Raw genomic sequence first — 14,912 nt, 5'->3', positions numbered from 1 at the left:
GTTGCAAACTCTTGTACTGCGATCATGATCGGAGCCATTTAGCTGCGGGTGGGGGGATCTGACTGCAGCGTTGCTACCTCCACATCCAAAGGGTGTTACATGGCAGCCGTTTGACAGGCCGTAATGAAAACTGCCTTAATGCTGGATTTTATTGTTTTCTCACAGAACCTGAGGCTCATCAGCGGATGCAGACTCCACAACACGCTGTAGCTAACCTCGCTCTGATTTCCTTCATGTTGTGCTTGATATATAGAAAAAAAAGGATATTGAAGCATCTCCACGTTTCTGATCAAAATGAATTTGATGGCTTCTTTTTCCGCTTGCTGTACTGACCTTCAGGTCCACCCACTAGTCATGAATATTGATGACTGCGAGCATTTATGCAGATAGCAGAGACGATGCAGCGTAAAAATCTGAAATGGATGGATGGAGGCTGGAGTTTGTCTGGCCTGCAGCTCCTTCTGATTTCTGCAGCAGCAGAGCATGGCTGTGTTCGAAACCGCATACTACATACTGCATACTACATACTACATACTGCATACTCATCGATCAGACAGTATGCAGAGTGTTTACCCACAATGCATTTCGCTCCTGCCCGAGCCGAAATCAGCCGGCCTGAAGCTGATTTCGCTTAAGCTCTAAACTCTGTAAACTTTAGCAACATTTGAAACATTTTCAGGCGAGAAAGTAGTCGTTTAGATCCCCAACGTGTTGAAAACCTGACAAAATACCGGATATTTACAATTTTGTTCCCATGAATTTGGCGCTACTAAAGCTAGCCGTAGTGAGCAACGCACTTCCGGTTATTTTCACAAAATAAAATACCCGTTGCCTTTTATCATAGGGAAAGCCATTACGATACAATTGGTGCTTTTGTTTTGAAAACAGGAAGTGAACCTACCCTCGTTGTAGCTACCTTGAAACTGCCGTTTTGACAGGAAATGACGATCGGCGACGTCACGTTGCATCTTGGGTAGTTTGAGTATGAGTAGTAACCTCAGGATGCATACCCAACATTTCGGCCAATCTAGTATGCATCCGGGAACTTCTCGCTTACTCAAACTCGCATACTAACTCAAAAAGTTAGTATGAGTAGTAGGAGAAGTATGCGGTTTCGAACACAGCCCATGTGTTGTTGGGTCCAACTGACTCTCATGGAGGTATTTTTCGTGGCTCGAGATGCTCGATACATCTTTGGGAGACTGGAAGTTGAACGTAGAGATGCTGAATCTCTACGTCTGACACAGACTGCTCAGAGTGTCTCTGTGGGTCGGGGAGGAAGAGGCTTAAATAGAGTTGGATCCTCCTAGTTACAGCTATGGCAGGATTGCTGTGTGACTGCACACTTCCTGTAATTACCGCTCCTGTCATTTGTAATATTTTCCTCTTGTGTTTATTAGTGTTGTTCCGATACCAAAATTTTGAAAAAAAAAAAAAACGAACTTCCCCTTGAAGATCTCTCTAGCATGTTCTTGGGCTTCCAATGAAGGAAACGGACTAACATACCGTTTCTGCCTTATATAATGTATTTCTATTTGTGTTTCCACGTTTTATAAGTCACTGAATCCACTTCCTGTTTTCGTTGCAATTTATGAGGTGTGGCTCAAAAGTTTTGCACAGTTTTGTAAAGCAGTGGTTCCCAAACTTTTTGTGCCCAAGGCACACCTATAAAAACAGCCCCCATCACTCATATCATGTAAAATATCTGTAAATGAGCATAATTATTTACTATATAATTATAACTATATTACTCATGAAATATTTATTAAAGGGATAGTTCGCCTCTTTTGACATGAAGCTGTATGACATCCCATATTAGCAATATCATTTTTGAACATTTCACAAAATCGTTGTGCAGGAAGCAGTCAGACCTCACATCGCTTGGCTCTATTTTTGCCTCCCTTGATATCAATGCGTCCAATGTAAACTGTGCAGACCGAAGTGCAGACCGAGCACTCCCCTGCTTCCGAGCAGTAAACATCGTAACAGGTGCCGCTATCGCTAGGTGGCTGGACGCATTGATATCAAGCTTTGGGTCCTCACAGTGTTAGAAGTCCTCACAGTGTGAGAAACGGTCAGCTTTAGGTCCTCACAGTGTTAGAAATGGTCAGCTTTGGGTCCTCACAGTGTTAGAAATGGTCAGCTTTAGGTCCTCACAGTGTTAGAAATGGTCAGCTTTGGGTCCTCACAGTGTTAGAAATGGTCAGCTTTGGGTCCTCACAGTGTTAGAAATGGTCAGCTTTGGGTCCTCACAGTGTTAGAAATGGTCAGCTTTAGGTCCTCACAGTGTTAGAAATGGTCAGCTTTGGGTCCTCACAGTGTTAGAAATGGTCAGCTTTGGGTCCTCACAGTGTGAGAAACGGTCAGCTTTAGGTCCTCACAGTGTTAGAAATGGTCAGCTTTGGGTCCTCACAGTGTTAGAAATGGTCAGCTTTGGGTCCTCACAGTGTGAGAAATGGTCAGCTTTGGGTCCTCACAGTGTGAGAAATGGTCAGCTTTGGGTCCTCACAGTGTGAGAAACGGTCAGCTTTGGGTCCTCACAGTGTGAGAAATGGTCAGCTTTAGGTCCTCACAGTGTTAGAAATGGTCATCTTTGGGTCCTCACAGTGTTAGAAATGGTCAGCTTTGGGTCCTCACAGTGTTAGAAATGGTCAGCTTTGGGTCCTCACAGTGTTAGAAATGGTCATCTTTGGGTCCTCACAGTGTTAGAAATGGTCAGCTTTGGGTCCTCACAGTGTGAGAAATGGTCAGCTTTAGGTCCTCACAGTGTTAGAAATGGTCAGCTTTAGGTCCTCACAGTGTGAGAAATGGTCAGCTTTGGGTCCTCACAGTGTTAGAAATGGTCAGCTTTGGGTCCTCACAGTTAGAAATGGTCAGCTTTGGGTCCTCACAGTGTTAGAAATGGTCAGCTTTGGGTCCTCACAGTGTTAGAAGTCTTAACACTGTGAGGACCCAAAGCTGACCGTTTCTCACACTGTGAGAAGTCCTCACAGTGTTAGAAACGGTCAGCTTTGGGTCCTCACAGTGTTAGAAATGGTCAGCTTTGGGTCCTCACAGTGTTAGAAATGGTCAGCTTTGGGTCCTCACAGTGTTAGAAATGGTCAGCTTTGGGTCCTCACAGTGTTAGAAATGGTCAGCTTTGGGTCCTCACAGTGTTAGAAATGGTCAGCTTTGGGTCCTCACAGTGTTAGAAATGGTCAGCTTTAGGTCCTCACAGTGTTAGAAATGGTCAGCTTTGGGTCCTCACAGTGTTAGAAATGGTCAGCTTTGGGTCCTCACAGTGTGAGAAACGGTCAGCTTTAGGTCCTCACAGTGTTAGAAATGGTCAGCTTTGGGTCCTCACAGTGTTAGAAATGGTCAGCTTTGGGTCCTCACAGTGTTAGAAATGGTCAGCTTTGGGTCCTCACAGTGTTAGAAATGGTCAGCTTTGGGTCCTCACAGTGTTAGAAATGGTCAGCTTTGGGTCCTCACAGTGTGAGAAACGGTCAGCTTTAGGTCCTCACAGTGTTAGAAATGGTCAGCTTTAGGTCCTCACAGTGTGAGAAATGGTCAGCTTTGGGTCCTCACAGTGTTAGAAATGGTCAGCTTTGGGTCCTCACAGTGTTAGAAATGGTCAGCTTTGGGTCCTCACAGTGTTAGAAATGGTCAGCTTTGGGTCCTCACAGTGTTAGAAATGGTCAGCTTTGGGTCCTCACAGTTAGAAATGGTCAGCTTTGGGTCCTCACAGTGTTAGAAATGGTCAGCTTTGGGTCCTCACAGTGTTAGAAGTCTTAACACTGTGAGGACCCAAAGCTGACCGTTTCTCACACTGTGAGAAGTCCTCACAGTGTTAGAAACGGTCATCTTTGGGTCCTCACAGTGAAACAGAAGTGCGATCTGGCATTTTTTTTCTTTGTTTTAACCTTTCCAGGCTTCGTGGCAGAAGCGCTGAAGTACAGAACCACTCGTGTCACTTTGCTTTGGTGAGAAACACCGGATCATTTAACGGTGTCGGGTGGTGTAGCTTTTCACCAAAAGGCTGCAGCATCCTGCGGGTTGATGGAGGAATATTCTGCATATTAAGTATTTAGTCACAGCGTGATTCAGACATCAAAAAGCACATGCTCAGAATGTGATTTATTTTCCTCATCGTCTTTCACATTTATCCATATTTACTTACTCTCTTCTATTCTTCACCTTTTCTGCCTCTTTTCTCCTAAGATCTAAACATCATTTTTCAAACTTTCCCAGTTTTTGACTTTAGCCTTTGACCTGTCTGTCTCGTACGTTATTTGAGTGTTTTTCACAGTGAGGCAGACCACCCTCTTGGCTTTTTTTCCCTGGCTAACAGCCTGGGTTTCTCCACCTAAAAGCTGGAAGTAGTAACTGATTCTCTTTCTGTTAAGCCTCCCTCTGTGAGCAGCTGTCCTTCTTTTAGGTTTACTTTGTTTCTCATCCCTAATCAACGCTCTCGTGCACATTTACAATCATCCGATCACGACACTTCTAAACCCCATCTTACTTCTTTTTGCAACGCTAACATTTTATTTAGCATCCGGATCCCTTTCTGCTGCTTTTGTTGCTAATGTTGCAACAACAGCCAGACTGTTTAGCAGAGTGTCAGAGTATGCAGGTCAGTGGGAGTGTGATATTGTTGAAATGAAGGCAGGAATGTGTGCATGGTCTGAACAAACTGCAAAACAAAGCTCTGCCTCTTATGAATATTAAGAAAACATTAAACATGTCTGTATATTTGTGTGTTATCATATAAGTAAAAAAGGCTTTTTCTACCTTTTCCCCTGCTAGCACGAGTCAGCTGTTTTCTACACAACAGGCACCGTGGTTTCACGTATTCTCTCCTGAAAGTTTGATCAGCATGTAAACATTCTTCAAACGGGGATTTTAAAGGGATAGTTCGCCTCTTTTAACATGAAGCTGTATGACATCCCATATCAGCAACATCATTTATGAACATGTTCTTACCCCCCGCTGCGTCCTGTGAGCCGAGTTCCAGCCGAGTTTTGGCGTTGATGAAGGTAGTCCGGCTAGTTGGCTGGGGTTTAAGAAATAAAGCGTTTTGCTTCTCAAAACAATATGCGTTCAAAAGAGTACAGTGGAAACCGCTTATAGTGGTCACGGATATAGTATTCAACCGCTTATATAGATCAAAAGGCTTGGGACAGAATCATTTCTATACAAATGCTGTTTAAATAATTTGGTTATAGTAATCAAGAAATCCGCTTATAATGTTCATTTTTGGCCATTTTATAAATGTAAACATGCAAAAATAATTTTAAAACTACGTGTAGCTATTTTATTTTTTACTCCCTTGATTTCTTTCTGGACGTCTGCTTCTGCCTCGCTAGCTAACGTAACGAGTTGACACCGGGCAGCAAGCGCGCGAATCATGGCTGGAAAAAGGAAGTCATTTTCTCTGAATGAAAAACGTAGTTTCCTCGAGGCGTATGGCAAATTACCAAAAACGACCCAACGAGATGCTGCGGCGAAGCTTGGCATTCCTCAGGTGCTCTTTCCGGGCGCCGTCGTTTTCTTTCTCCGTCGTTAGCATTCATGTCTCTCGTTGCTTAATTAGACTACACAAGGTAGCCTGAGGAATGCCAAGCTTCGCCGCAGCATCTCGGCTTGCTGCCCGGTGTCAACTCGTTACGTTAGCTAGCGAGGCAGAAGCATAGGGCAGAAGCAGAAGTCCAGAAAGGAATCAAGGGGGTAAAAAATAAAATAGCAAAAAAAATAAAATAATACAAATTTGATTTTAGTAATCAACCGCTTATAGTGTTCAAATTGGCTCTGGACCAACGTGATCACTATTAGCGGTTTCCACTGTAATACATTTGCATCACAAAATCCTTCTCCAGGAAAAAGTCAGACCTCACAATTGTTTGGCCCTATTTTCTCTCCCTTCATATCAATGCGTGCTGTGTAGACCGTGCAGACCGAGCAGCAAACACCGTAACAGGTGCGGCTGTCAGCAGGTGGCAATCACGGAGTGTCAAAAGAGGCGAACTATCCCTTTAAAGTGTAGTCAGAGCTGTAAGGTTTTGATTGACGCCTGACTTGAAGCTGAAGGAGCTTCCATGTCGTATCCACAGGCTACAAAAGCTAAAAGTGTTAACTTATTTGGTTGTAAATGAGCTTTTTGAGGACAGACTTGTCAAACAGCCGATTAAATTCTCTGAGATTAATTGGATTATAGCTATAGTTGGGTTACAAAGCGTGTCATACCCCGGTATGATAGGTGGCGCTGTACCCATTCCAACTATTGCTAATAGAGCCACTTCCTGTTGACCTCTTCACCAACAACAACAACAACAAACTCAGGCATTGGAGAAAGATGGAGAACGCAGAGCCAGATGAAGCTACGTCCCTCTACATTTGGTCTGTGATGAGCTGCTTGTTGCACAAACTCGATGCCCAACGGAGCGTTCTCCATCGCGTTGTTTGTTTCTTTCTGACGGCGACAACAACAGGAATATCGTCTCCTTTTCTACACTTTAGTGTACTGTGTAGGTATTGGATTGATGTGTGTTGTTGGCAGATACTTTACCTGAAGTGACTGATCAAGAGTGAAACATCTGGACGGGGAAATCTCTAGTTTCTGAGGCTTAAATGTGTTAAAACTAAATTTACCCTTCAGGATGTTTGTGGGGAGGAAATATCCAACAAAGAGATCAAAATTTCTTTGGAGCAATTTCTGAATACCTTGACGGAGGCCAGAGTGCCCTGAGTTTGAGAGAAATCTTTAAAATATTCATTTTTATTAGTTCCACAAAAGAAAATCCTCGTGTTGTTGTTGTCAGATCTGGAGCATGTCTCCTTAAGGGGTCTGATTGTGTTTTCCAGGTATCAATTTACAAAAATGATTGAGCTTGAACTCTGAAATGAACTCCAAATATCTCTTTAAAAATCTACTTAGAAGTCTGGGAGTGTTACATTTTGGAATGGAAACTTGAGTAAAACCTGAAAGTAGACATTTAAAAACATAGCATATGTTTATACGATGATGCTGTCTGAGAATACGCCGTTTAATGTTGAACATGAGTTAATGGAGGCCAGCAGACAGGAAGTGACATCAGCTTTACTCACCTGGGAAAGTGTCTGGTGCCTTTGTTGTAAAAGGGTTCAGTTTGTTCACTGCTGGCTGAAAACGAGGCTGATGACGGTGAGCATTGAAAGAAGAAAGCAGAGCAGCGCAATAATTTACTGCAACAAAAGAATGGAAATCGTTATTATTATCCTACTAATAGTCATCTCCTTTCTGTGAGTTTTAAGTAAAAGCTGCCACTTGGGTAATGGAGGTTATGACGAACTAAAAGCTGGTTGCTCATCAAGTTTTTGTTAAGGCGAGACACAGCAGGCATTGATTTTTCATGCAGTGGTCAATTTTGAGATTTTGGGCCAGTCTACTCCTTCAATATGTGTTCTTTCAACCTGCTATAAAGAAAACATTGAAAACATGAATTAAAATTTTTTTTTTAGGGCTGGGAAACAATTAAAAATTTTTATCTAATTAATCACATGATTTCCCTGATTAATCACAATTAATCACATTTGTACACAAAATCCAAAAATGAATCCAAAAGTAGTGTATAGCTTTTAGCATTTAGCTTTATTTTAAATGTGCTGCCATATGAATGAAAGTGCCATAACATTTGTTGGGCAAACACACTTTTAACATCAGCATCTTTCTGTAGTTTTTATGTAGAAGCCTCGCTCCACTGTCTGTTTCCTTGAATGACTTGCTGCTATCAGTTGTGTGTTTTGCCTTTAAGTGATATTTTAGACTGGAACTACTACGGTGAGAAGACAATTCAACTTGGCAGAGTTTACAGATGACTTTGGTTCTGTCGACTCCACCGTCTGGAAGAACTTTAAAATGAAAACGGCCGAGTAAAAGTTCCGTACCCTTCTCCATGTTTGGTGGATCCGCCAATTACTTTCTTTTCCGATTCCGCAGTAGACAGCAACAGACTTTTACAAAATAAAAGCCTGTGAGCTACAGACTTTTACAATAATAAAATAAATAATAAAACCTGAGTTAATGCGCAATAAAATGTTTGTCGGCGTTAAATAATTAATGAGTTAACGGGGTAATAACAAGTTAACTCGCCCAGCCCTTGTTTATTTTATCACATTTTGTTTACTCGCGGCAGCACGTTTCGCCCGAATTTACCAAAAAGTTAGCATTCCAACGCTGAACTTCGTCTATTTACTGAAGTCTGTCGTGACCGGTATCGTTGTAAAGCTCTGAGTCTCCTGCACAATGATATGTCACCCAAATAATGGCGCTTCCTTTCTATCAGTAACCAATCGTGAATGTCTTAAAGGCGGATTTATAGCTAATGACAAAATCTCATTGGCTGCTGCTCGTTTCTGCTAACGTGATTGGCTCAGACGCATCACGTGGTGGACTCTGACACTCCGAAAATGCCCCATGACGCCGCAACTTTCAAAGAAAAGAAAGCAACAATTTGCGCTTTGCAAGATGCAATAAAAGAAAATCTATTATCAGCTGATGAAGCATCGGGAAGCAGCACACCTGACCAAAAACTGTTGCTAGGAAACCGAGGGGAGTTAACGACAGCGGCTGGTCATACATGTCGCACGTCTCAATGAATTGATATGCCATCTTTTATTGTATTGTACTGAGCTTGTATTGTTTATTAATACGATTATTTTATTCAATATTAGTATTACTAAGGGCCTGAGCATTTATTCTGTTTTTGAGCAATTGTTTCTAATACAAATGCATTAAATTCCCATATTTAAATCTTTAAAGGCCGTTTTTTCAAAATCAAGTTTTTTGTATTTTTCCATTATCAATATCTCAGACTGTGGAGCACCTACTAACACCAAACTTTCCAGTTATACACTTAGCGGTATTCTGAAGATATTTACAGAAGGATTTGTTGATAAATCATTCCAGGCCTGATTTATGTGACATAATCTAAAAAAGTTTTTTTTTTTTTTTTTTTTTTTAGGCTGTGGACAGTATATTTTGATTTTGATTTGATTTTCCTAGGAAATGAAAGCAGATATCCTGAAATCTTCTGTAATTTTCTTTTCATTTTGTGTGTATTTCTGGCTTTATCATATGTTCAGATCTATCTTCCAGAGATATATGCAAATTTGCGCTTATTTAATGAGATAAGGCCTAATTTGCAGCCTTAATTACATCACATATCTCGACTGTTGGAAGGCAACAAAAAGTGTTCAAAAATGTCTCTAAAGACAGATGTGTGAATAACCTCATTTATTCTGATTTTCCAGATGTTCACTGGCCTCCTGAAGCACACGCCACCTCCGGCATCTCCTGCTGCCGCCTCCTCCTCTGCCTCGGACCAAATCAGCAACGCACAAACCACAGTTCCCACAATCCCACGGGGTCACCTGGTTGTGGGCCCCAAGGACCAGCTCCGCCTCCTCACCCCCGTGGGCAGCACGGCAACATCCAATCACTGCAGTCCAGCCGGGGCCCACGCCGCCAAGCACTCCGGGGGAGCCCCGCGACCTCCGTCTGCGCTGAGCGAGGAGGACGATGGAGGAGGCGGAGGCAGGGTGAAGAAGAAAAGAAAGAAAAAGGACAAGAGAGAATGGGAGAAAGGAGGCGCACAGGTGGAGGAAAAGGAGAGCAACAAACCAAAGAAACGAAAGGAGGAGCGGGCGGCGACGGTGCTCACGCTGAGGAGGAGCAAAGAGCCCAAAGAGGGCAAAGAGCGGAAGGAGCGCAGGACCAAGGGGAAGGAGGGCAGAAAGGAGTGCGAGACGGGGCTGAGGAATGCGGGAGGTGGGAAAGCGTCAGGTCCTTCGCGGGCCGCCGGGCCGGCTCAGGTGCCCGTTAAGGTTCCCGGCAAGAGAGGCAGGAAACCGAAGGTCAAAGTCCTACCTCCTGTACCCACGAATCGAGGTTTGTGGGGTCTGAAGGGGGCTTCTGTTCGGTGTGTTTGAGCCGTCTTTGTGGGGCGAGTTTGAAATGATTTAAACATAACGGCCTGTTTCTTTCTCAGGTTGTTTTAAAAGAGGCTAATTCAGGGTTAATCTGAGAACATTTTTCTGAGTAAATGTGAGGATTGAATTATTTTCTCTGTTCGTAAAATCCGTTTATTTGAGTCTTGGACTTGAACTTTTTTTTTTTTATCCCTAAACCTCATCCTAGGCTCATCTTTCTGTGGAAACTCAGTCAGGGGTCGAAGTAAAGCAAAGTTTAAGATGTTTTTGTTTGTAATATCTTAAAATTAAGATATGCAGAAGTCCTATAAAAATGGAAGTTGAATTGATTTCTAGGAGTAGCACATTTAGCATTAGCATGCTAGCATTAGCTCATAGATATTTTATTCTTAATATCACGACAGAATTGTGTTAAAACAAGACCTTCAAACCCACTGGTGGTCATATTTATAGAATATTACAATAATCAGACATGAATATAGAAAGTTGCATCTTCTCCAGCACCAGTGTGTGATTGAGCCACGGCCCTGCTCAGTGTTTCCCACAGAATTTTTGGAAACTATGGGGGGGGGGGGGTAAATTCACGCGGCGTAAATTTGTGCGACTGCAGATTTGATTTTATTTGATTGATTTGCACACATTCATTCAAATATAACAAATACACAATAAAACACAACAAATTTTAAAAAAGGAATGTGTGCTGGAGATGTCAGAAACCCTTGTGGGCTTATGAGGAAACCTCATCTTGTCATTAAAACCCAATGATAACAATTGTAATAGAAAATATTTACAGGTTAAAACTAAACTTCATGAAAAATATGAATGGATCATATACAGTGAGTACTTATGCATTTTTGAGAAACTTGAAAAGGTTTTCCTTGATAAAGGGTGTGGGAAGTACACAATGAGTTCAGGAACACTTCAGAAGTGGTTTGGTGTTGATATCTTTAAAAACAAGAGACCTATTACAAAATAAAAGCCATAAATAAGACTGAGTCATATACACTGACTACTTATACCTTTTTAAAAATAATTAAAAGGTTGTCCTTGATAATAAAGGGTGTGGGAAGTACACAGTGGACCTCATTTATCAAACTTGCGTAAGACGAAAAACATGCGTAGGTCGTGTGTACGTTCTTTTCTGCGCAAAGTTTGGCATTTATCAAATCCATCGTGAGAGCAGGAAAGATGAAATCGCCACTACAGGTCTGAGGCCGTGTGCGCACTTTTCCATTTTGACTTGCGGTGACTGCAATATCATACATAAACAGCAGCGTAGTGCGTGCCTCATGAGTCGCAACAAATCCCTAGGTTAAAATTACAGACTTATCACTTCAAAGAAGGCCCGTGTTTTATTTGACTTCAACATAAATATAAACATAAACGCAAATTAAATAAATAAATAAATTAAACAAGTACAACTCCGTAATTGGAAGAGTGATGGATGGCTCATTATTCAACCGCCTATTTAAGAGCTGATTGTAGCGGCGCGGTAATGGCGAAACGATGGCAGATCTGGCTTTGTTAGAGGACCTGAACGCGCGCATCAGGCGCGAGAGAGTGTTCCGGGACTTCTTCCTGATCTTATTGGAGAAAAAGTAAAACATCGTTCAATTTTAGATTTCATTTAATCTGGAGTTTATCACATTTTATTGACCATCACAGTAGGGGAAAATACATAACTCGTCTGGTCTGCGATTTACATCGCCAACGCTGTTGACAGCGTTTCGTTGCCGCCTTTCGTCTATCCATGTCCCAAATTCTAGAGGTGCGGCCTTTTGTAGAAGGCGTGGTTAGGATCATTACGATGGATTTCAGCCGCCGGATTTATCAACAGCCGCTCGGTCTTACGATGGGATTGGTGTGGTACGCATGTTCTGTAAATCTCACTTGAGCCTCTGCGTACGACGAGTTCTCCGCTCATATCTACGATGCTTTCTACGACGGCTTGATAAATGAGGGCCAATGAGTTCAGGAACACATCAGAAGTGGTTTGGTGTTGATATCTTTAAAAACAAGAGAGCTATTACAAAATAAAAGTCTAAAATGGAATTAACTATGCACACTGAGTAAATGTTCTGACTAAAATGATTTTTCTGGAAACTAAAAGGCTGTGAAAGCTTTATAGTGAGTTCACAAACCCATCCGAAGTGGTTTGGTGTGCATTGGTTGAATATCCAGTGAGAACAAAAAAAAGGCGTTGCACTTCTGCGACGGTCCCTAAGCGCTCCGGCTGCCGTAGTTCACTTAGAAGTATATTCGGCGCGGTTACTCTGATCTTTCAGGCTTACTTTGGTGAGTTGATAAAGCCTGTGGTATGTTAGTCTTAGTTTTCTGTAAATATTAATACCATCCTGAGGCTAATTGGTGCGGTTTTCGTGACGCTATTACAATTACAAAGCTGGAAAATAGGCGAATGTCGAATATAAAACCAACTTCACCCCGCTCCGCCTGGTCGGGACGGTTGAAACACACATGCGGGACGGATGAAACACCTTATTTTAAACAGAAACTATTGAGCTTACTATTTTTTTAAGCAACATACCGGACAACATACTAGTGTACTCGTCATTGCTCAAATTTCACATTATTTCTCATAATATAAATAGGTCAAAAAAATATGTTTGTCAACGAAATCACGATGATTACAGCTGACCTTTATGCACGCGCACCCACTGATCTATAACGTGTGTCAATCGCCCCGACAGCGACTAATAACACATAAACCTTTTTTGCCACTAAACTTCAAAACTCTGACATTGCACACTTTAGGACATGTTTAATTACTAATTCACCTGTTGCATAGTCATGTTGGTTGGTTTTCGAGGAAATCGCTGTGTTTCCAAAAAAAAACAAAAAACGCTGTTTTTCATACGATTGGGATTCGGAAACTATGGCGGCCATAGTTTCCTCAATGTATGGGAAACACTGCCTGCTGTTATATACGAGTCAGTCGCCTCTGAAACACCTTTTGTGTGTTTTTACCCGGAGTTTTGCTGTAGAATGCAGGTATATCCCCTTTTGTGTGAGGTTTTTCGATGGGAGTAATCTGCTCACACCGTTACTCAAAGGTCTTCAACAGCTGTTAAAGTTGGGGGCTTTCTTCTATAAAACAAGTCTGTAAATCCATGGCTCTGTAATCCCCCCCCCCCCCACTTTTGGTAAGTCTCTTTCCTTCTGGAGCTGCAGGGCAACGTTTACAGAGTCTTGTTAAGTTTTGACTGAATAGTTGGACCAGCTGGGCTGGGTTTCAGATGTTACATGATGGTGAAAATGGCTTCTGTCGTCCTTCATATTAGCTGTATTAGCAAATATCGGTTTTCTGTGAAGCAAATTTTACACACTGTGTATATCTTATCCAGATGTTGATTTCTTGTGAGTTAATCAAATCTCAAGTTTGGCCGGATGTCCACAGTTTTCATCGTTTAGATTTGAGTTTTTGGCCAATTTCAACGTAATTTTACCCTAATATTCCTCCCATGATTCAGTGCATGAGAGCTGTGTAACATAACAACATAAATTGTCTTTATTGTTCTTTATTGTCACAACTGGACAATCGTCTGATGACAATATTAGACGATAACTTTGTGTTCTCTCTCCATCGATGCAGATGTTCCACGTCTGGATTGTGTTTCATCCTAAAAATTGAGACATATTCACTTCTAACATTTAGGTTGAATTTATAGGGAAAAAAATGCTCAATAATCACTGTTTTCTTGAGCTTAGAACAAGCTATGTACACTCACCGGCCACATTATTATTATTATTATTATTAACACCTTGCTGGTAAAAGGTTGGACCCCCTTTTACCTTCAGAACTGCCTTAATTCTTCGTGGCAAACTTTCAACAAGGTGTTGGAAACATTCCTCAGAGATTTTGTTCCATATTGACATGGTAGCATCAGGCAGTTGCTGCACATCTGTGATGAGAATCTCCCGTTCCACCACATCCCAAAGCCGCTCTGTTGGATTGAGATCTGGTGACTGTGGAGGCCGTTGGAGTCCAGGGAACTCATTGGCTGTGTTCGAAACCGCATACTACATACTCATCGATCAGACAGTATGCAGAGCGTTTACCCACAATGCATTTCGCTCCTGCCCGAGCCGAAATCAGCCGACCTGAAGCTGATTTCGCTTAAGCTCTAAACTCTGTGGACCATTTTTCGGACCATTCTCTGTGAACCCCAGAGATGGTTGTGGGTGAAAATCCCAGCAGATCAGCTGTTTCTGACATCCTCAGAGCAGCCAACAACAACGCCACATTCAAAGTCACTTAAATCCCTGTTCTTCCCCATTCTGATACTCGCTTTGAACTTCAGCAGGTTGTCTTAACGACCTCTACATGCCTAAATGCGTTGAGTTGCGGCTGATTGGCTAATTGGCTGTTTGTGTTAACGAGCAACTGAACAGGTGTTCCTAATAAGTGGCCGCTGAGTGTATACATACAGACCTGGCTTACATGCCTGATTATGGTCCAACATGTTCTGACGGGGGTCCTACAGACTCATAAGGGAGGGGAAAGGTGAGGCGGAGTATGCATTTGGATGCAATCTACGGTTTCACCTCTAGATGTCGCCAAATCTCCAACAAAAATTATTTGAAAACCTATAAAATCAACTAACCTTTGTTGTGATCATCCCTAAGGTTTTTTAACGTGTTTTAAGAAAACGACAGATCTGTTCTGAAAGCCTTGAGGTAAAATGTCTTGGGTGATGATGCCCGGTCTGAAATGATAATGTGATGCGTGCGATGACCAGAGGTGAGTAGAGTAGCCAAAAATTGTACTCAAGTAAAATTAAAAAGTAGTCATCCAAATAATTACTTGAGTAAGAGTAAAAAAGTGCTCGGTGAAAAAACTACTCAAGTACTGAGTAACTGTTGAGTAACGTCTGATTTATTTGTTAACACAAGCATTCAATCAGACAGACAAAAATACTAAATAATCATCTTTAGGCAAATTAGAGTTC

General features: G+C 42.0%; 1 protein-coding gene across 4 annotated transcripts in view; it reads left to right on the top strand.

Moving 5' to 3' along the window:
- chd6 (chromodomain helicase DNA binding protein 6) overlaps positions 1–14,912 on the top strand; it is a 132,013-nt gene that overhangs the window by 41,179 nt on the left and 75,922 nt on the right. For all 4 annotated transcript variants that reach the window (XM_075460196.1, XM_075460197.1, XM_075460198.1 and 1 more), the window contains exon 3: positions 9,268–9,904. In XM_075460196.1, coding sequence (XP_075316311.1) covers positions 9,268–9,904 — 637 coding nt within the window. The remainder of the gene's footprint in view (positions 1–9,267; positions 9,905–14,912) is intronic.

The sequence above is a fragment of the Odontesthes bonariensis genome, chromosome 3 (assembly GCF_027942865.1).
Source record: "Odontesthes bonariensis isolate fOdoBon6 chromosome 3, fOdoBon6.hap1, whole genome shotgun sequence".
Taxonomy (NCBI): Eukaryota; Metazoa; Chordata; class Actinopteri; order Atheriniformes; family Atherinopsidae; genus Odontesthes; species Odontesthes bonariensis.
This window is presented reverse-complemented; position numbering and strand designations above follow the sequence as displayed.